General features: G+C 37.0%; 2 protein-coding genes across 2 annotated transcripts; one reads left to right on the plus strand and one right to left on the minus strand.

Moving 5' to 3' along the window:
• Positions 1-667: 667 nt before the first annotated feature.
• Positions 668-14,890, minus strand: LOC108246121 (integrin alpha-M-like). Its single transcript, XM_017433501.3, has 30 exons — positions 14,719-14,890; positions 13,114-13,216; positions 12,866-12,963; positions 12,085-12,158; positions 11,845-11,959; positions 11,514-11,641; positions 10,641-10,783; positions 7,751-7,898; positions 7,429-7,579; positions 7,110-7,183; positions 6,852-6,975; positions 6,486-6,622; positions 6,224-6,370; positions 5,891-6,112; positions 5,635-5,768; positions 4,915-5,054; positions 4,685-4,839; positions 4,471-4,596; positions 4,211-4,284; positions 3,268-3,409; positions 3,089-3,187; positions 2,919-2,998; positions 2,751-2,837; positions 2,582-2,651; positions 2,367-2,465; positions 2,187-2,267; positions 1,990-2,100; positions 1,716-1,829; positions 1,525-1,635; positions 668-1,336 (listed from the first exon to the last, which is right to left on the minus strand). Exons 1-30 carry the CDS (start codon positions 14,753-14,755, stop codon positions 1,259-1,261), a joined length of 3,402 nt encoding a protein of 1,133 aa, XP_017288990.1. The 5' UTR covers positions 14,756-14,890; the 3' UTR covers positions 668-1,258.
• A 2,620-nt stretch (positions 14,891-17,510) lies between these two features.
• Positions 17,511-22,247, plus strand: aldoab (aldolase a, fructose-bisphosphate, b). Its single transcript, XM_017438300.3, has 7 exons — positions 17,511-17,659; positions 18,831-18,949; positions 20,089-20,355; positions 20,436-20,596; positions 21,137-21,395; positions 21,516-21,715; positions 21,816-22,247. Exons 2-7 carry the CDS (start codon positions 18,838-18,840, stop codon positions 21,906-21,908), a joined length of 1,092 nt encoding a protein of 363 aa, XP_017293789.1. The 5' UTR covers positions 17,511-17,659; positions 18,831-18,837; the 3' UTR covers positions 21,909-22,247.
• Positions 22,248-23,410: the final 1,163 nt, after the last annotated feature.

A 23,410-nucleotide genomic window follows, 5' to 3' on the forward strand; every position in this document is an offset into this window, starting at 1 on the left:
AGGACTGCTTATGTTGGAGGAGTTACACCACTGACACTTTTCCTTTTCACAAAAAACATTGTTTGGTCCTGGGTCAAGCAGGCAAGTGAATAGAACATAAACAGAATTTTTACACTTCAAATAAAGACTCAGTCCTTTAGTTTTATATGGGGAGAACATGAAGGACTTTGTTTTGGCAAGCCATTCAATGATTCTGAAAGAAAAGTGGCATTTTTCAAGCCCAAACCATCCGTGTGCACTGGAACTTTTCGAAATTTTGATGCATCTAAAGTTAAAATATAATTACGAAAAAAAAGTTATGTAAAGGCAATGAACTATAATTATAATCATTCATACATTTCCTGTATCAGGATAATACTGCTCAGAATTGTCGAGAGCTGCTGCTTATCTCCAGCTGTCAGTGGGTGAGAGGCTGCCAGTCCATCACAGAACCCGCACAGAAAGACAAGACAAACAATCATGCATGCCTACACTCATACCCAAGGTCAATTTAGGACCATCAAGTAACCTAACATGAAAGTTTCTGGACTGTTGAAACGCTTGCGAAAAAACACGTGCAAAGGGAGAACGTATATACATAAACAGGACCCAGGACTATGTGCTGCCTGAATTCTAACCATTCTGATGAAGCTTATAATGTCTGGTTTAAATAAATGAAAAATACTTATTTCAGGTTTATGTAATACAACTTTGATGTTTATTCTCAAAGCAAATTATGCATTTTATTTACACCTTTTTAGCATACAAGCAGCTTTATCATTTTGAAATTTAGAGATTTTACAGTTTTACATTTTGTGGTAAAAAAAATAATAATACAACCTATATCATATTGTATGTTGTCAATCACAAAAACAGATGTACATATTAAAGCATGTTTGGAGAAATTTTAATACATAAACATTTCCCTGAACAACAAAATATGCTATTTAATTCAGAATGTAAAATGAATAGGCACAGTCCCTTTAAGGAGCCAGTGTATATTAAAGCCTCAGAAATAGTCCATCATATTTATTAATAGCTGTGTTCAAGAATTCTTCCTATGTACCATGGAGTGCATTGCAATTACAATACCCTGTAATATTTTCTTGACTATCCAAATGTTCTTAGACAGGTTTGAAAAGGTACATGTAATATGCACTATGTATCACCAGAAATTCCCTGAAAAGGATGGTAAAGTGGAGAGTTTGTGTGTGTGTGGGGGGGGGTTGTTTTTTAGGCAGGGCAATGAATTTGACTCTAATCCTCTTCTAGATGCAGCTCAACCATTCATTGGATCAGTTTCTCCTTTTACATTTTCCCCAGTCATCTGATTGTATTTGCTCTTAAAAAAACCAGCCTGTGAGCAAAACAGAAAAGTGTGAGTTAAAAAAAGAGTGCATTTCTACGCAGCATGTGTGGCACAGCAGACGAATCAGATGAAGCAGATGAATGAATAACTTTTGCAATGGTTTTGGAATGATAATATCTGTCTTAGTTGTCACTTTTTAACTAAAACTAATTTACTAAAATAATGCAGTTGCTCACTTTGTACAGACCAACAGTGAGTAGAAGAAGAAAAAACAACATTCCCAGACATCCTCCAATGATCTCTTTGGTGAAATCTGGTTCAGCAAACACTTCTACCTCAGCCTCAATCTGAAAGACAAAGTGACATAGTATCAATAAATTCAAGAGCTCTAATACTACATAAAAATGTGCTTATGATGTACAGTCACCTTGCGAACAGGAGGGACGTTGTTAGAGGCTTTTGAGAGGAAGATGTACTGATTTCTGTCATATTCTAGACTGGCTGTAGTAATCAAGAGAAAAGTGGCAGATGGAAGTCCAATCTGAAAGGATGAAAGACAAGAGGGTTTGTTATATTTAGATTCTTGGGGTTTTCAAATGACACTAGAGCTGAATAAGTTTGAAGATTTAATAAAGTTATTTTATCATTTCTAGTCAGGACCAGTTGCACTTTTCAAGTAAAGTCAGCTGCATTTCACTTACCTGCTCTATCCATCCTGAGCTCAGGTTTGCAGAGATTGTATATGTCTTCACGTGTAACCTTTCCATGAATCTGCTGCACCTGAACACTCTACAGCTTGCTACAGAGCAGTCCTGTGGGCAATAATTGCAAAGTAAACTGCAGTACTGTATAAAGTCCTATTTTTATCATGCATTTCAGCAGGGGCAATTATACTTACCACAGTTTTACTTTTTTGAATTTGTGCAACAAAATCTGTCACTTCAGGTTTTTCGTCTTCATTTCTTTCACAATCTGTAATCTGAAAATAGAGTGCATTTATTTCAGTTTCACTTCTTCAATTTACCACTTCTATCCATCTTATTCTTTTATAATTTGTAAGTTATTGAACATATTTCACCTGCAGACTGCTTGTGTCCACCCAAATGTCTTTGTCACCAAGCCTTAGCGGAACCTTGATCACAACAGTAAAATTCAGCTCTCTCAAGCTATTAGTTACCTAAAAGAAGTGGAAAAAAACAAGGCTTCAGAGGATAATTGCACATAAAGTTAGAGTCTAAACTAAATTTCATTAAGTTGAAGATAATACTGATATGAGATGCAAGATGAGGTTACCTTTATTAATTGTGTCAACGGCTTCTGTAAATTGTTTTTACCAAATGTGAAATTGTTGTAGCTGCGAGGGCTGAACAGATGTAAACATTTAATGAATATTTGCTAATAGAGTTTAAAATTATAATACATCTTAAAAGTTGTTCTTTTGTTTAAACTAGGAGAAACTGACCCTTCGATTGCAATTGAGATGCTGTACTTCACTTCAATCTCCTTCTTCTTGTAGAGTTTGCTGGAATTGGAGTGCTGATTGTTGTTGCTGAAGAGTCAGAAGAAAATATTCATAAAAATTTTTTTTATTCTGCTCCAAGGACCAGTACCTCTGATAAACAAACGGTACCTGGTAGCATTTGCAGTGACAAAGATCCTTCTTTCAAGTTGTCTGCTGGGATTGAACCCGTAGGAGACAATGAAAACAGCCTAAATTGAAACAAACCAAAGGGATCAGATGGCTTCCTCTTTTGCTGAACTGTCTGCAGCAGAAAAAAGCAGCAGTGTAAAAAAACTAACCCGAGAGTTGCTTTTAAAAATAGGTTTGTCAACAGTGCAGTCTGTCTTTCCTCTTGTTACTCCATCTTCACTGTCCAAGGAGTTGCACTCAATTCTTCCCTGTATGAAAAGACCAAACATCTGTAAGGCTTTCAGGAGCTCCTGATTAGAGATGAACTGAACCAGACTTGATGGCTTACATGCAGAGATGTAAACTTCCTATAGGAGAGCCCAATAGGATATGTGAGAATGATGTGACTGTTGTAGGAGTTTTCCCCTGTATTCTCCACTGAGACAGTCACATTCAGAAGCTCATCACTGCCAACTTTAACCTCTGAGGATCTGAAAGACAAAAAATAAATGAGAAGAACAAACAGGAAACAAGATAAAAGTCATGCTTGGTGCATTGTTAAACTGAAAACAGATTCAGAACAGAAACATGCTGCTAAAAAAGGCTGACAGCTGGATATAATTGTCAGGATTCTGTTTTACTGTGTTTCTTTTTGTATTTAGTGTTTGATTCTGGTTTTGTTTGGTTTGGGTTTATTGTTGTCTTCACGTTTCGTCTTGTTCTCTGTGCCTCATCATTCACTTCTCCTCAGTCTATATCTTGTCTGCCTGCCACACCCATCTACACCTGCCCCAAGTTTTGTAATTATCTCACCCGTGTCCACTTCCCCTAATTACCTCCTGTCTTTAAAACAATCAGACTTGCCCAAGCTTCTTGTATTCTCATGGTAGACCGGTGTCTACTTTACAATTTGTTCTACTTATTTTTTTCTTTCTTAAATTTTTTTTAGTCCCCATTACTCACACAACTATGCAAATGAGCATTAAAGTGGAGAACAAACCAACACCAGTTTATGAAAATAAGGATTTTAGTGAAGGTTTCTCAGCTAAAGTGCAAGACAGTAAGCACCTATAAGACCAAGACAGGATTCCTGTACAACCATTTAATGAAAAGTTTAACTATTTACAAAATAATGGAAAAGTGTCTCAAATTCTCTTTTTTTCCTACTAGAGTAAAGTGAAAAAAGATGTTTAATAAGCAGTTAACTAATTTTTCATGCAAATGCATTGCACTCATATGTAAAAGAACATCACACAAACATGCAAATCTTCACTTTTGTATCTTGGCCTCACCTGGTGAAGTTGAGATCTACTTGTAGGTTATCTGTACATAACATGTCAGGCCCACAGTTGATTTCAAACTTAATCTGTGAAAGAAAATATGATGTTAAGTAGGATTATTAAAAAAGAAACATTTGAAGAGTTGAGCTCTCCAAGTGGTTTAATGCTCAATGCAGCAACCACAACAGGAATTCAGAAAAAGTAATTACAAAAGTAAAGCTGTGTAGAGATCAAATTGCTCAATTGATAAATTGTGTTTAAATGTTACTCACAGGATGACGGGTTTTTGTTTCAGCCTTGTGGGCAAGAACTGGTCTAAGATTTGTGTTGGAGGGTAAGCCGTTGAAGATGAATTTCAGCTCATTCTCAAGCGGACTGAAAGCATCTTCTGGACAAGGCTAAAAGTAGCACATTTAATTAAACCAGTGTTTTTTACTCTGTGGGATCTACGTTACAGCAGGTTATTCTGATGCTATTAAACATTACCTTGATAAGGAAATTCCCATTTTTGCACATCTGTACATTTAAGTCAACATCAATAGATCCGATTAGGTCTCTCTGATCGTTACTGATGTAAGCTCGATTTTTTGGAGTCAAACGAAGTGCATCCAGTGTTAAAGTGTAATTAATCTGTGCTCGAACTGAAACAGACATGTTTTGTTCAAAAACAAATATTCACTCAAAAATACCAATGGACAAATGCAAATTGAAGGAACCTGAATCTACTGTAGACAGTCCACTCATGTTGAAGCAGATTGTAGCTGTGCCTTCCAGTGGTTTTGTGCAGTTTTTTTGAGTTGGGATTTCCTTTGGGTTAAAGGAAACAGTGGCCTCCACCGTCACTATAGGCCTGGATCTAAAAAAGAATACATCTAGGAGAGTCACATCACCAGCATTTTGCTTTGCAATTAAAATTCAAACTAAATAATAAACTGAAGCCTTGTCAACTCAAAACCTTTTTATTGCATTTATACCATCTGCATATACTATATAACGTGGGACCAGAAGCCAGAAGTTGAAGAAGCCTAGTGGCTGGCTGCAGTACAATGTTTAAGTCCCACCCCTCCATGTAAACGAATGGCATTTTTTTTTTAATACGTATTAAAAAAGATAAATTTGAGCTCATTTTCAAGTGGACTGAAAGCATCTTCTGGACAAGGCTAAAATATGATTTTTTTTTTTTTGTCATGTAATGATTTTTGCTGATTCAAAAAGTTCTTACCTTGCTGTTGTGTGTTTAATTATGCAGTTTTAAAATACATTTTCTTTTTGGACATTTTGGCTTTAATTTTGGACAATGTCAGTCAATGGAATACATTTGAACATCTTTATTTATGTCAATGATGTGCACGTTAATGTTGAAAAATTAACAAGAAAAAAACAATAAAATGAAATTATAAAAGACAGCAACAATGCATGACCACATTCTGACTTACCTGAGTAAGACAACTGTGCCCTTTGAACCCACGGCTAAATCAGGCAGTGTGTCACCGCTCTGATCGTAGGACCACTGACTGATTGACAAACCAAAGAACTTCAGCCCTGATTGGACTTCAGACGCAGCAATTCTCTGTGAAATAGTAAATACCTAACTTAACCCCTGACATAAATTGGAAAGATTTAAGATGCTGTGGAAACACATAAAACATAAGACAGCGAATGTATTTCTTTGTCGGTTTTGGGTTTACTCACCTGTGAGTAGGTAGGATCAATTTGTCCTCCTCCTTTGCCATGAAATATGTAGATAGAGCCTTCTCCATTATTCTCCAAAGGAGCTCCAATCGCTAAATCATTAAATCTATCTCTATTTAGATCAGGCAGAACAGCAAGAGAAGACCCAAACCTCCCTTTGTCTGATGGATCCCCTCGTAGTACTATTTGTTGTGATGGAGAATCAAAGTGACACTTGACATTCTGGTGAAAATGGAAGGATGAGAGAAAGTCATTCAGGCTCATAAAAATCTAACTAATATAGAGTCTAACTAATATATCGATGAACTTGCACTAGGTATGGCTGTCATTTACCCAGTCAGATAACTTGCAAACATAAACTCGTCCCTCTCTGTCTCTGTCCTTGTACATCGGAGCAGATATGAGGATCAGATCACTGATGCTGTCAGAATTCACATCCATGGCACAAACCTCTGCCCCAAAATATGCACCAGTCTGAAACTGCAAAGGCAATAAATTATGCAACAAGTTTTCAGTCAAACACCTTTCCAAAAGTTAAACAACATATTTTGAAAGGAAAAATTATTATTTTGCACTTCAAGTTATAAATTCCTACCTGCTGTGGATAGGGGTCTATTATTTTTGGTTCATTTCTGAAAACAGTCATAACAGCTCCTCCGTGTTTATATCTCGGCGCACCAAAAATTGTCATCAGTGTGCCTAATTGGGTTTTAGCAACAGCCATGGAATAACCTAAATTTATTGGTCAAAGACATCAATGACAATGTGTCCAAACAACAGAATTACTTCTGGGAAAAAACAAAACCTTTAATTTGAACTATTGTTAGGTGTTTAAATTAAAATTTCTCTGATCAATGTTGCTTGCAGAAGCTTACTAGGTTGATGAATTACTTTAACATAATTGGACTAGAGCTCTGCTGAAACACAGCCTCATATTTTAGTTTTAATGTCATATTCTTACCAAGATAACTGTCAGGCTCTATAAACGTTGGTTCATATGACTGAGTGCTTTTGCCACTCTGACGTGAGTATTTTTTGTAGGCTCCTCTCCACTGGTTAGCACCGACAGCAGTCATCTGAATTTCCTGTAATGCAGAGTATAAAAATTGGAAATCTAAATATAATTGAACCATTGAACTAAAAATTGTGTTTCTTCTATGTAAGCTCATAATTAACAGTCAGTTAATTTCCTCTTTTTAATTATTATCATTATTTTTACCTTAGATAAGTAAGCTGCTCTGAACCCCTCCTGAGACATTTCATGTTTCAGTGTCTCTCCACCGGTGTTAGATCCTGTGGTGCCAAAGTAAAAAAACAACAGTTTGAATTTTTTAGAGATCTTTTCAAGCATTTTAAACATAGAATTTATTGCGTTTATTAAAATTAACTCTTATTTATAAGTAGTTTTATTTAGACTAAAATTGTAATTTTCAAATGTCATGATGGTTCAGATTTCTATCTGACTGTTCAGGATAAAGCAATAAACTTAACATAAAAACTGCTGATTTAAAACTTGTTTTGTAAGATAACATCTGTACCTTCAATTGAAAAAATTTTGTCCTGCAAATTCTCCTGTTCTTTTTCAAGAGCCTCAAAGTTATTGACTTCTAACACAAAGCGTTCATCAGATGCAATCTGTTTGAGCTCCTTCTGTCCTCTTGAACCACTGATTTTAAAGTCAGAGCCCACCTAAAGATGTGGAGAGAATGTGAATGAGATCATAAACTTCATTTCATCAATTTACAAAAGTAGTATTTATTGTCTGAATACTGTTCTACTGTGTCACTCTGTGTTACTTAGCTAAAAAGACCAATGGTCTGCACATATGAATTCTAAAAATAATATCCAGATAAAACTCACCCCAACAGAAAATCGAGTAATGTTTTTACCGTCAGCTAATTTTATTGCCAATGGCAAGTCAACGTGGTCATCAGATTCTCCATCTGTAATGACTATCAAAATCTTTGACGCACTTGGCCTTGACTCTGATGGTACGAAGACGTCATTCCTGTAAAAAGAAAGATAATTTAAAAAAAAATTTTTTGTACTTTTTGTGACAGTTTTTATCTAAATTGAGTTCGTTTGCAGGTGTATTCTCAGTCATCCAGGATGTGGTTTGGTTAAACCAAAAGCAGCCAGTTCTTGAGCATGTTTTGCTTTAAGTTCTCTCAGTTCAAAACTAAAAGGTGCAAAGTTTTTGGCTTTTGTAAAATTACAAATGTTCCCTTTGTCCACACACACATAAAACAGTTCTTGGTTGTTTTTCATTGGTTTTAAATTAGTGTTCATATATTCTTCCTATTACCAAAAAATCTAACTGATAAAAAACACTAAAACATATTTCTCTTGTCAATGATTCAGTGTTCTGCTATTATAGCCCTAATTTAATAAAAATAAGATCAGTTTTCACTCATTACACTTATAAGCTATTGTTGGACTATTCACCTGCAAATCACTCTGTTTCCCAGTCCTCCTGAGGGTGGCTGGGGTTACTGTCAACCTAGTCAGTGTGTGAGATGTTTTGATCATATGCAACAAGATGTGAACTGATATGAAACTGTCTGAGGATTATGCTCAAGGCTGCATTGTATCTGCCGGATAGGTGGAACCTGAAGCCTCTTGTTAATGTTGGTTCTTCTTCATTTACTCCTCTGTCAAACCAGACATCTTTTCTGTCCAAATTATGTACAGTACTGCCCTCAAAAGATTGACTGTAAGTGGACAGTTGGGTCTTGACCCAAGGAGCTGACTCTTGTCTGTCAGGATTTGGGTTTTCTTTGTGTTTTTGGATTCGGTTTATTGCTTCTTTTATTGTCTTCATGTTTTGTCTTGTCCCTGTACCTGTTTTCATTCACTTCTCCTCAGTCTATTGTTTGCCTCTCACGCCCATCTACACTTGTTCCTAGTGTTGTAATCATCTCACCTGTGTCCACTTCACCTAATTACCCTCTGCTTTTAAAACCTGTTCATTTCCTCCACTCACTGCTGGTTTGTTGTTGCTTCATGCACTGTCTTGTTGGTTTTATGTCTTGCTTCATGTTTTGCTCCTATTAGGGTGTTTTTATGTTTAGTTTTGCTGCCACGTCAGCCGTTGTTTTTGGTTACCTTTTATTTTAATAAATTAGCTCTTGCCTGAGTCTGCACACTGGGTTCGCCTCTATCTCCAACACACATGACATTGTGTTGTGCCATGCATTTGTAATATAAATGTCAGGATGCTTCTCATATTGCACAAGAGTTTAACAACTGATGCGATGAATGGCAAGACAATTTACATGTGTCACAAATAGAAACTAAGTCCAGAGGTAACGGTAAAAAAAATGTTTTTTTTTTTATTGTTACCAGGGCACAGAACAGTAATAAATTCTAGAACACAGAGGGAACCAACACAATCAGTGCGAACAAGATGTCTTTGACAACAAGGACAAAAAGGGGCAAAGGAAACCAGGAGCTATGTATTATATAATGACAAACATTATGACAAAATGGACATAGTTGTGACAACTGCAACTGAGGACCAATTGAAATAAGGAAATTAAGCAAACAGAAAGTATAAGAGGTAAATACTTACTAAATAAAATAGGCAACATAAATAAACATGAACTTTGAATTAAAAACCAGCTTACACAAAAATCACATTCAGGGCTAACTCTACACCTTTCTGTTCTGAAATAAGAAAACTCCTCAAAAATAAGAAATTAAATATCTTCAAGAAACAAAAAATAAGTCCACTTACCTTTAAATAAATTGAGCTGACTTCATCTTTATAAGGGAAGTAAATTTATTCAGTGTTGCTACAATTTTTTGCACAATGAGTAAAGTGGTATTGTTGTTAGTGTCCACATAAATTCCAGTCATGTATTACCTAATACTGAAGAACAGTGAGTGTAGCTGCTCAACAAACAAAGCTCCAATTGGCCTTTTCTGGGGCCAGTCCTGCATCAAATTCTTGATGCTCAACCCGGTACGAGTGGACTCCGCATCATGCATATGCTGCCACTGCTCCCCCACTCTACCCAGGACCATGCCACGCTGCTATCATGACAATAAACCACCACAGCTGTGCTACAAAAGTTTTGTAAAGGCTCAAACCATTGTAGATCCATCATCCCCTGTGATGCGTTACAGGAAGCCCACTGTGTTCTTAATACATGCTTAAAGACCTCGCTAAGACTCTGCAAAAACTATCTATGTTCTGGCTGATATTATATTAGTAAGTGATGATATTATATATTTATGAATAATGTTTTGGGGCCACTGCCCTCCCTCAGACTAACAAGATCTGAATACAGAGTCATCATTATATTTAATACCTGCATTTATAGATGACAATTTTGTATTCAGAGTTTGTTGAGGAAGAGTGGTGGCCTGGATTTTGGTTGGTGTACAGATCCACTCTTTGTTCTCCATTATTACTACATTTTTGACCTAGCACCCATTTTAATGGAGTGGACCTTTTCTTTATGTTGGTTGATTGTATAACCTCATACTGCCAGCTTCATAGTGTTGCTTTGGAAATCCAGAGTTGTTATTGAGTCAAGACTTGTTTTCATAAGCTTTAGTCTCTATGGGCAAAAAAGAAAAGTGGCTTCTAACTCTAGTTTCAACTTTCCTCAAGCAGCAAAAGGTTTATCACAGGCATTACCTTTCTTTGATGTTTGATTTATGAAAAAATTATACTCTTTGACCTTATTTTGAAATAACATTTGTATGAAATAACGTGATACATTTACATCACAGAGGTACTTACACAACAGTTTGGATGCCATTAGCTGTGTTGGTTCCTCTACCTTGTCGTTTTATTTTATCAATTTCCTTTTCCCAGTTTTGGGTGGGAAATGAACTGAAGTTAAAATGAATTTCAGGTCCTGATGAAAATTGGGAGATGGAAAACTGCACAAGAAAGGAAAAAACAATAAAATTAAGTAAACATTTGGAAATAACCTAAAGGTAAGGCCCCCTTCACACAGGATGATGGCAGCTTGCCATGAGTTATTAAAACGTGGCAGGTTTGCAGAAAATTTTAAAAACCTTTTTCAGTGTGAATTCAGTCATGATGTTGCTATGTTCTTAATGCTCATCAAATCAATCTTTCTGTATTCTCTAGATCTGTGAGACACACTTCTGCGCCCTTACCATACTCTACGAGCCCACCCTGGTACAACTTTCTTAGACCACGACAGGATGCAGCTGTGTGCCATAAGATCCTGTCAGAATCCTGCAATAGGTATCGCATCTGAGTTGTTTCCACAACCTTATCATTATCCCTGTCTTAGCCGTGGCAAGTCCTTTTTGATTCCTAACCCAGTGTGAGTGGACCCCTCATTAATGTCAATGCTGCCACGCTCTACCCAGGATCCTGCTACACTGCTGTCATGACAATAAACCACCACAGCTTTGCAACAGAAGTTTTGTAAGGCTAAAAAAGACTTTCTATCTTCTGGCTGGGGTCGTAAGCCAATGTGAAGGGGGGACTAGGCTAATAATTTGCCTGAAATAATAACATTTGTGTCACTTTTAATATTTTTTTGTACCTTCCATGTACATATATACTATGTACATATTAATAACATAAACACATGCTCATCTATGTTCGTACAATATGTGTGTGTGTGTGTCTTACCTTTGTACCTCTTCCCCAGAATGTGCTAATTAATTTTTTCACAAAAGTCTTCATTTTACTAAAATCTTCATCACTCACACTGTGTGAGCCATCCAGCAGAAATGCAATGTCAGCTTGGTATGGACACTCTGTTAAACAAGAGAGAATTTTAAACGTCTCTACTGTTGTCAGCAGAGTTTATCCTTGCCTCCAATGTACTGTTTTTAGGTGACCCAATGGACAAATCACATGGCAAGTATATCTGTATTCAGAATTCTTGTCAAAATGTTAGACGTTTAGTGTGAGTAGAGAGTCATTGTACTGACTCTGCATTTAAAAATCAAGTGTTTACCTTGAGTAGATTCTGGGTAAGACTTTTCATAATTATTCTGCTCATCTATCTCAATGCACAAACCGTTGTACATGGTGATAGTTTTGCACTCTTTAGGAATGGTTGGTCCGCATAACTAAATAAAAAGAGTATTAGGTTTCACAAAGAGGTTATTTATTTTCTTAAACTTTGTATTATGAAGCTGCGAGACAGATTTTCCCAGATCATTTTAGTTGCCACCTCTGCAGTTCACCAACTCACCAAAGTGCTCTGTATTTCGGGGTCACTTGTCATTGCCAAACCAAGGGACATGTTGACATGTTGTTTTCCTTTCTCTGTAAAAATGTTTGACAAATTGCATTTATTTATTCATTTGAATAAAAATATAAACAAAACATAAAACCAAAGTTAAATAGTGTAATATTTGCACTGCGTGTATGCCTGGTTTCTAGTCAAAAGTTAATTTGATCATTTCCTTTGACTGTTTCCCTTGTTGTACCTCATGTGCTGCTGGCTTTTAAAAACCTTTTACTCACCTCTGGAACCAAGGCAATAACACATTTAAAATTTACTGTTATAAATTAAATATGTTTAAAACTATCAAAGCTCCAAAATATTATTTTGTATTTTACAATAATGCCACTGAAGCACCCTTGAAGTGCCTTGAAAGACACAATGATGACACACCCAACCATTCCCCATGCAATGCAGTGATTATTATCAGCTATGTCTGTTTAAAACTTCAATAATTAGGCAGCTATCCCATTAATCTACTTGAGGTATTCCTTCAGTGGGAGGATTGGATGCATAATAGATTTCATTTTCACCCTTTGCTATGATTTTAGCTGACTATCTAGTGTAAAAAAAAAAAATCTCCAGAATTTAAATCAGTTATATGATCCCCACAAACCCCAGTAACAAACTGTGTACAATAAACAAATGCATAAATAAATCGATAAACAAAAAATGAAATATGTTTGTGCCAAAATACATTTTCCTTTAAAATTCTTATCAGAACATTTGTTAATAAAATGATTCCTACCTAGTATATGCAAAATCTGGCATTTCTCAGTGGTGCACTGATATATTTGTCCTCTTTCATTGCTGGAATACTGTTCAAGTGGAGCACTGATGAGCAAACTGAGAAAACAAAACCAAACAAATGTGTGACAGTGAATGATTGGTGAGCACAGTTCCCTATTTTGTCAGTTAGGAAGCATGTTTCTGAAAAAAAAAGCTAAATTATTGTATTGATAGATAGTGAACAAAATAATATGTGTTCTGACTCACTCTGATCGTCTCTGCACAACCTGGTAGCCAAACCCTGCAGCAGGGTCACTGAGGGACTTCCAAGCCACAGGATCAATGTTAAAACAAAGGGCAGCTTTAAACACTGAGGAATGAAGCGAAAATCCACAAAAGCCATTATGAAGTTTAATCATGAAAGCATAATATGTGCTACAATATTGTCCTTTCTAAATGAAATTAGCATTTCCTGAAGGCATGCATATCACCCTCCACCTTGTATGCCAAAAATTTAAAAAATGATCTTGTGCGATCTGATAGCACCTACAGTTTGTGTTGGGATTGACTCTCAGCTACAAACACACCAAATTAATTTCAATATCTCTAAAATTGACTGTGTTATGACAATTTTTATGTTTGCTTTTTACTAAGGTTTGTTATCAGTGGCAGCCATCTTGAATTGGGGTGACTCCTAAAGTTAATCAGTTGTAGATATACCTCCAATGATTACTATCTGATTACTGACTTTCATGGCGGCGGGCATAATGATATATGTGATTTTCAGGTATTAGAGGGTGAAAGACAGTCTGCCATACTGGCTTTTTTCATACTGTTTTACAAATCACTAAGGAAAAAAAATAGTTCAATTTCAAACCACAGTGGAAAATATAATGTAAAAAACTAAAAAATACTTCAAATGAATTGTGGATTCAGCTTTCTTTCTGTTGAACTAGGATTGTTATATTCCTTTAAATTGATACAAAAAAAACATTTATAAAGCCTTCACAAAATTGTCTACTTTAAGAAAAAGCTCTTTGTCTGCAACATGTTTTTTTCTGACAGTGAAGGGCATTTCTTTCACAGAAGGCCTTGTCTTGAGGTTTAGCCTATATGATAGTTACAAGATTTCTTGTTTTTAACTGTAACAAGACAAAGCATGTATGTAAATCTGTGACATTTCAGCAACAGTAAGACTTTAAAGAGTTTCACATCCTTGTTGAAAGTAACATCGCGTGAAATTATGAGAGTAAAAAAATGATCAAGAATGCATTTTTCCTTTTTTTTTAATTTCATAATACTGAGATAAATGCCACTTCTGCTTTATATTTTTCTAGCTTTTTGTTTTAATGCTGCAACTTTTTGACTTCAGCAAAATTGTCAGAAAAGTTCTAAATGGTATCCACAGAGAAGTACAAAAAACAGGTGTTCTGAGGAAATCAAGCACATGAAGAGAGAATGTGCTGTACTGCATACAGTACAGGAACTGAAGGACTTACAGTAATTTAGTATCCAAGATTTGATTTTGATAGTTTTATAGGACTGAAATCCAGTATTTAGTTCAGCTGTAATATTAGTGCCGAATGACTATTTCAGAAGTCCGAATTACCAAAAAGAGTGAATTTCATATTTAGACAAATGGATTCACAGAGGATGAGATGAACACTTGGAAATCATCATTGAAAAAAATACTCTCCCACTCTTCCTGTTATTGTTGATGATGCTTCTGTACTTTTGGCAAATTGGGGAAACACAAGTTTGGAATTTCCCAAACAAAAAGGGTGGAAGGGGTATTAATGAACTACTCAAACTGCACAAAAGATCCTTACAAAATAATTTAAGACAAAGTAGCAAGGCACAAACTTTTCTTACCTGACCAGAAAAGTGTCACAATAATTATCCAGTTCATTGTGATCCTCCCATTGAAAGTGTAAAATGAAAGTGTGAAATCCTCTCTGATCAAATTGATTTATTCAGAAACAGTGTGAGACACTTCATTTACCTGAGAGTGTCAAGGAGGTGTTGAAAGCAAACTGCATCGTAAGAGGACTGTTCAAAGTGTATAGAGGAAATGGAGGAGGAGTTACATCTAGTGGCACTTTCAAGTTCTGATATGAAACTTTCTCGTTTGGGGAAAAAACAAAAGTGGACAAAGCAGAAACAGACGTTGCTCTGCTTTATCCATAAGATGTTGTAGACAGTCCCAGCGCTGGCCTTGAAATAACTTTCTGCATTATTAAGAATAAATAGTTCAACTCTAGTTCTTTTGTAGCGTCATCCTTTAAAGGGTAAATTGTCTGAGTTAAAAGGACCAGAAGTGAGCCAAGGTTAGGTTCGACAATAGGTATGAGCCTCCTATTAGATAATTACTGCATGGGCGATTATGTTTCAGCTGACAACAAGTTATTTAGCCCCAACTGATGCAATGAGTTGTTTCTCATTTCTTAAACAACCATGTCAAAAGACACATTCTATGGTCATGGAAAATATGCCAGTCTGTTTGAGAAGGGTCAAATCATTGGTGTGCATCAAGCCGAGAAAACATCTAAGGAGATTGCAGAAACTGCTAAAATTGGGGTAAGAACTGTCCAACACATTATTAAAAACTGGAAGGATAGTGGGGACCCATCGTCTTCAAGGAAGAAATGTGGCTGGAAAAAAATCCTGAATGATTGTGATCGGCGATCACTTAAACGTTTGGTGAAATCAAATCAGAAAAAAACAACAGTAGAACTTCGGGCTACATTTAATAGTGAACGTATGAGCATTTCCACAAGCACAATGTGAATGGAACTCAAGGGATTGGGACTGAACAGCTGTGTAGCCTTAAGAAAAACACTGAGGCTAACTGGAAAAAAAGCTTCAATTTGCTAGGGAGCATAAAGATCGGACTCAAGAGCAATGGAAGAAGTTTATGTAGTGTGATGAGTCCAGATTTACCCTGTTCCAGAGTGATGGGTGCATCAGGGTAAGAAGAGAGGCCGGTGAAGTGTTGCACCCATCATGCCTAGTGCCTACTGTACGAGCCTGTGGGGGCAGTGCTATGATCTGAGGTTCCTGCAGTTGGTCAGGTCAAGGTTCAGCAACAGTACGTGCTCAAAGAATCAGGTCAGCTGACTACCTGAATATACTGAATGACCAGATTATTCCATCAATGGATATTTTCAGAAAAATATATTTTCAGTGAAAGAGTGGTTCAGGGAGCATGAGATATCATTTTCACACATGGATTGGCCACCACAGAGTCCAGATCTTAACCCCATTGAGAATCTTTGGGATGTGCTGGAGAAGGCTTTGCACAGCAGTCAGACTCTACCATCATCGATGCAAGATGTTGGTGAAATATTAATGCAACACTGGATGGAAATAAATCTTGTGATGTTGCAGAAGCTTATCGAAACAATGCCAAAGTGAATGTGTGCCGTAACCAAAGCTAAAGGTGGTCCAACAAAATATTAGAGTGTGTAACCTTTTTTTTTGGTGGTGACTTTTTTTTGGTCAGGCAGTGTATATTGATGCTTTATGCCTACTGTTGATTTATTTTTAAATATTTCAGTTGTTACAAAAGGTGCCCAAATAAAAGATTATTCTGATGGTTGCATAGATGTGGGTAGATGTGTTGTGTTGCTAACTGTAAGACTGTGTTTGCTGGTATCTTGTGGCATTAGACCAAAAATAAAACCTACAGCTTTACTTTTATCATGTCATGTGACTTCAAGATAATACCCCAGCTTGTGTGCCTCACATTGCAGAACCATCTCTGGCTTTTGACATATTCAAGCCACAGCATCTGTTCAGGAAATTGACCTCCTCTCCTGCCATTGCTTATCAGCCATAAACTTAACTCTCTATTGTCAGTACAACCCAACCCCCAGTGCTCCTGTCACCTCCACATCTACACTCAACAATGGGACTGGTCTCAATGAGAGTAAAAAAACAGTAATATAACAACCAACAGGGCTGTGTGTGTGTGCAACTTATGCCATGTACCAGCCTTGCTAGTTAAACTCCTTTCTGCCAAGCAAAGATGGCTAACAAAGGTCAGGAGAAGGTCAAAGGATCAGAGTGCTGTGCTACTGCATCTGGCTTAGATTTCTAAGGGCAAGTTTGCAATGTTGTCACATGCTCTACAAGTCCCTGTGTAAGAGTGTGTGTGTGTGCTATTAGAAAAAACCTAAAGACATCTTCCTCCACATTGGCTTTAAAATAATCTATTTTTAATGAGATGGGGTTTTTTTTCTTGCTTAATGCAGCAAACAATCTGACTGCAGCAAAATAGTGTATGAGATCTACATATTTCAGTATATAATGAGAAAGTCTTAAAACTGTAACAGTGCAAGGGTAGGACTAAAAGGTCACTGGTTTTATTTAATGCGGATGGAAGAAAACTATTGTGAATTTGAGGCTTATTAATAAATCTTGTTTTTTTTTTCTGGATAATACCTACAGCTTCTCATCTCATCTCATCTCATCTCATCTCATCTCATCAATATGTACTATTCTTTAGACAGCAGTCCTGATTGTTCTTCTTCCAATGCAACTGGTCCCTATTTGTTGCATTCCCTGCCATTCACTGAAACACTCTTTGCCCTTTCAGTGGCTGCTCACTAACATGTTACTCCAGCCCAAGCCCTGCTGAATGTCACAAGCCTTCTCTGGTTGCGTCCTGATCTTTTTATAGCTGGGCAGCTGAAATGTGAGGGGTCACTATGGGAGGATAAATACAAGGGCCAGCACACTGGAGAGGTGTCGCAGACGAAGGTCGGATCTCCTGCCTCCCTCTCTTGTCTCAGCTCTCCTCCCAACCTCAAAGGTAAAAAAAGAGCAGAAAATTTCCCTAACAATTATGATACAAATGCAATGCTTTAAACGGATTTGTGTGCCACTCTTTAAATATCCTGTTTATTCAAAAGCATGATGTGCATGAAGCCACAGACATAGAACTGATGCAGAGGAAATGTTTTTTAAAGGAAACCACTTCTTGTCACTGACACTTTATCAGAGCAGATCAAACCCACAATGCACGTCACAGGTGACTGACTGCACATTTGTTTTCTCTGTACACAGTGTTTACTAATTATCACTGAAATGATTTACTGTCATGAAAAAATCATTCTTTACATATTTTTATGCTTAATTTAACACCCTGCCTGACCAATAGTATACTCTCCAGTTTACTAACAGATGTGACTAAGTGTTTGAGCTCACCTTTAGCTCAGCTCAGCTCAAGTTCTGATAGTTAGTGCAGACTCCTATGACTCACAAGTTTGACAAAGTTTCCATTTTAGATGCTCTGAGTTTCTCAGATCTGTTTGCATGTTAATCTTCTGACACAGTTTTCTGTGCAAGTGTTTTGTTTTTTTTGCTCTCAGCTGAAATACGCACGCAATGCATGGTGTAAATTTAGTGCAATCTATTCATAGTGCAGGCACAGACAAGGCGAGAGTGGAGTGGGCTTTGAAGGAAAAGGAGCGGTGAGGATAAAGTTGAAGGTTTTGTAAGGTTTTGTCATGTTTTTTAAATATGGGATTTTATTTATAAAAAATAAATAAAATGAATTATAAGAAAATGGAATAGGTTATCCACATGCTCGTCATCAGTGTGGCTAGATGCATTGAAGATAAGGCAGCAGAGACATTCTTTTCTGCCACTTGTACAAAGTCCCCTGAACCACATGTTGTAATAAGACATGTTATAGGAACCTCTGCTGCAGTTACAGCTGCACTAAATATAATTACCCAAGTAGAGTTTGGTGTAGTCTCTGTTCTTAACAGACAGGAAAACGTTATGCAAAACTCTTATTCACCAATTCCTTTCTACAAGCTTGTCCTCCTTTCATCAAACAATTTCCCACATATATAAAAACCACAACCCAAACCTCTAGAGCTATACGTGCTTTGCAGTTTCGTTGAACTTTTGTATTTTGTCTATCAAACTGGGGCTCTGTGTCTGTCTTATTTGATAGTAAGAATTCTCTTTTCTAGAGTCAGGATGCCTCACGCATACCCTTTCCTCACTCCTGAGCAGAAGAAGGAGCTCAGTGATATTGCTCAGAAGATTGTTGCTACCGGCAAGGGAATCCTTGCTGCAGATGAGTCCACTGGTAAGTAGGTCATTCAGGGTAGTCAACACTAATCAGAACACTAAGAAAAATGCATTAAACTTTTTATAACACAATAAACCAAGAAGATATCTTTGTAAGGCAGAAGCAATTTAATGATTGTAACTATTTTAAACATTACATCATATTTTTTGCAAAGTTACAAAAAACAAACACCACATCATTAAAAACAGTTAATCTTTTTCAGTAAATAAAGAAACACACAACTCCAGAATTTTTAAGTGATGCCTGAGCATTTTTCCTGCATTAATTATTATATCACTATAAAATGCCATAATAACCAGACCATTAAGTCAACCCTCTCCAAACATTGTTCATTTGTTTTGGACTCTACTTTTGACCAATCATCTGACCAGTAAAAGAGAGTGTAGGCCTTTCAGCAGGGACACATTAGAGGCATATGTTCTAACACAAAGTGTTTTAGACCAAAGGTGAAATGACACATTGCAAAAATAACATTTTGGCATTAAAGCACCAAAAATCTTTAAACCTTTAAATAAAAACTAAAGAAAATGCTGTATGAATGTGGAATGACTTTGCTGAAATTTGCAGGAGAAACTAAAACTGAGTTGTTAAAATGAAAAGAAGCAAACAATAACTAAAAGCTAAAACAAGAAAAAGAATACAAACTAAAAAAAGCAAACTGCTAGCTAACAGTATCACAACAGTAGCTGACAATCAAAAGTAGCAAAAGGCTAGCTAAAAGCTAATAGTGGAAGGACAGTAGCTAAAAACTAAAAGTAACAGATGGAGGGAAAAAAAAGCTAGTATGCTGAAGCAGATTTCAAAAAGAACAATGTTTTTGTAGGAATCAAACAGATTTCAATGTATTTCTATGGGGGAAATATTTGAAAATAAAGTTAAGCATTTTGAAAAGTATAAAAGTTACAAAAACCAAAAGTCATAGCATCCATCTCATGAATGAACTGATACTGATACACAAATGGCTAAAATAGTACAAAGTATGCAGAAGTAAACTGAAAAGAACTTACAGAACAATACTATAGTGTGAACTCTGGATAAGCATTCACAATATTACTGAATGTAGACACTTTAAATGGACATTTTAAGAAACAGCAGTATAGTGTTTCAGTATGTCTAATGATTTTAATAATCTGCAGGCAGTGTGGCCAAGCGCTTCCAGAGCATCAATGCTGAGAACACTGAGGAGAACAGGAGGCTGTACCGCCAGCTCCTTTTCACCGCTGACGACCGTGTCGTGCCTTGCATTGGTGGTGTCATCCTCTTCCACGAGACCATGTACCAGAAGACCGACGATGGCAAAGTTTTCCCACAGTACCTCAAAGAAAGAGGCATGGTGGTTGGCATCAAGGTCGACAAGGGTGTCGTCCCTCTGGCCGGAACAAACGGCGAGACGACCACCCAGGGTGAGCAAAAACAAACAATACATCACCAACTTTTAGTACCTTTCAAAAACTGTTCTGATATGTCCTCTCCCTTTCAACAGGTCTTGATGGACTGTATGAGCGTTGTGCACAGTACAAGAAGGATGGTGCTGACTTCGCCAAATGGCGTTGTGTTCTGAAGATCACTCCTACCACTCCCTCAAAACTGGCTATCTTTGAGAATGCCAATGTCCTGGCTCGTTATGCCAGCATTTGCCAGATGGTGAGACACTACAGACAGACTGTTAAATAAGTGTGGGCATTTTACATGTTTTAAATGTTTTAAATAGGTTTTTTGGTATAAAAAGTCTGTGTTTGCTTAATTAAATCCGAAATGTCACTTTAAATATGAAATTTGTTGTTAAAGTTACTCTTTGAGTTTACCGTACCAGGAAAGACAACTGCCTTTTGTAGCATGACATGCATTTTTCATTATCATCCCACCCACCCACCCACTTCCTGGTTGTTTGGGTGAAACACATTTGATAAGGGTTTTGTACACCAGAAGCAAGTGCAAGTATTTCTGTGAGGACTTATTATTGCAACATCTGCTATGTAAACTTTACTAAACCCTTAGACTTATAATGTTAGGATCTATGAACTTCGGTGTGATTTTAAAAATTGCAATGCATTTATCTCAACCAACACAACTCTATGACATTCAGACATACAGTATATATTACACAGTATATTTACACTGTTGTGACCCTACATTTATTACAAACATAGTCCCTTTGATTTGTGCTGTTCCTGCCTTCCATAGCACGGCATTGTCCCCATCGTTGAGCCTGAGATTCTCCCTGATGGTGACCATGACCTGAAGCGTTGCCAGTACATCACTGAGAAAGTCCTGGCTGCCGTTTACAAAGCCCTGTCTGACCACCATGTCTACCTGGAGGGCACCCTGCTCAAACCCAACATGGTCACCCCTGGACACTCCTGCTCACACAAGTACAGCAACCAGGAGATTGCCATGGCAACTGTTACAGCCCTGCGCCGCACTGTGCCCCCTGCAGTCCCTGGTAACATGAATGCACAATCTTGCTGACCTGCACACATTAAACTCTTGATAGAATAATTCACACAAGAACTAGTTATCAAGACAAGTGCACTGCTAAACTTTCTTCCTTTTTGTTGCGCAGGAGTCACCTTCCTCTCTGGTGGCCAGAGCGAGGAGGAGGCCTCTGTCAATCTGAATGCCATGAACCAGTGCCCTTTGCACAGGCCATGGGCTCTGACCTTCTCATATGGCCGTGCCCTGCAGGCCTCTGCCCTGAAAGCCTGGGGAGGAAAGAAGGAGAATGGAAAGGCTTGCCAAGAAGAGTTCGTCAAGAGAGCTCTGGTATGTGTGAATATTAGATGAAAAGAACTAGCATGAAACCTTGCCTTCTCCTTGCCTTTTTTTACACATTTAGTAATGCTGTCTTTTTCTTCTCTTGCAGGCTAACAGCCAGGCCTGCCAGGGTAAATATGTTTCTGCTGGAGCCAGCGCTGCTGGTGGAGAGTCACTGTTTGTGGCTAATCATGCCTATTAAGCACTGACACCCTTTTCGCCCTCTACTCAGTTACTGCATCACCATAGAAAAAGAGCATGTCTCATATAAAGCAGTGCCTAAATAAATTTGTTGTCCTCCACTTGTAACAGCAACATTACCAATTTTTTACCACCTTGGCAGAAAGAGAAAGAAGTAAATACTTTGAATTTAGTGGTTGATGAAAAATGTTTGCCGCCATTCCCTTGCCTTTTATTTTTAAACACCTTTTTTACAGGTGAAGATTCCCAATTTGTTTTTACACAACTTAGTTTCTTTGTCTGCTTTCAACAAATGCAGAGTATAACTGGTATAACGAAATAAAGTTAATATCCAAGTGTGGGTTTTTTGCTTCCTTTTCAGTAGAAATACTTTGCTTCTTATTGCTCAATGTCTAAAAGGTCACATGAAACCAGCAGTGACGAACTGAAGCCACACTCACTTGTCTAAAAGTGGTATAGCAAAAGAAGAAGCAATACTAAGAAAGAGGAACCTTTTTATCATAAAATACATATACAGAACCATACTCAGACTGTATTTTTAAGTACATTGCATTTTTTTTGCAGCTGTAGTCCTAACAAGATATGATACATCGAATGTGAGGCAGACAACAAATGCTTCATCCATTTTAGTCACATGCAGCCTGTCACCAGAATGTGACCCACACTTTGTCGCCATCTAAACTTGGTGTCAGGTTGTGTTTAATAATAGATTTGGCTTGGTTGTTGCTCGGTAACATCTGGGGTTAAAAAACCCATGTTCTTTCTGTGCTCCTTATTGGTAAGTGCTAACATTTCACAATAAGGAACTTGAATGATCAGGTAGCAAAGCAAAGAACAAAAGAATAAATACAAAGCTACAGCTTCTAGCAATACATTAGTTAATAACAGACTAATAATTCAAAAAGATAAAGAAGCAATTAAGTCATTAATTTAAAAAAAAAGGTTAGAACCCAGTAAAAAAAAAAAACTTAAAAATGCATTAGTTACCAGGAAATAAAGTACCAGGAAGTGGTCTTCCTGGTGGAAAACTGTACTATAAATAATAATGAGTCACTTGACTAGTGAATAATATATTAATAATATAATATAGGTTAGGTTTAGGCATGTACTGGTAATAGTTAGGTTTAGGCTTAGGGTAAGGGACAGAGGTAAGCCACAGAAATGAATGGAAGATGGACGGAAGTCAGTGTACGGTTTTTATAAAGATAGAAAAACAAATGTGTGTGTTTGATTTTTTATATGTTTATAATTTTCAAGGCTATAAAACAACTTTGTTCAGTTAATTTAGTTTTGTCACTCTGGCTTTGATGTTTCTAAAACAGATAACAGAAATACATATGTGGTGCGAAATACTTCCTGCTATGCATGAGAACATACAGTAAAAGCTTCACTCTGTTCCCTGTTTGAGTCACCCTCACTTGGCATATGTACACGCTTGTATTTGTGTGACAAGCTAAGTTCCGTTTTAAAAATTAGTCTTGATCCTTCTCTTAAAAGTATTCA

The sequence above is a fragment of the Kryptolebias marmoratus genome, linkage group LG17 (assembly GCF_001649575.2).
Source record: "Kryptolebias marmoratus isolate JLee-2015 linkage group LG17, ASM164957v2, whole genome shotgun sequence".
NCBI lineage: Eukaryota > Metazoa > Chordata > Actinopteri > Cyprinodontiformes > Rivulidae > Kryptolebias > Kryptolebias marmoratus.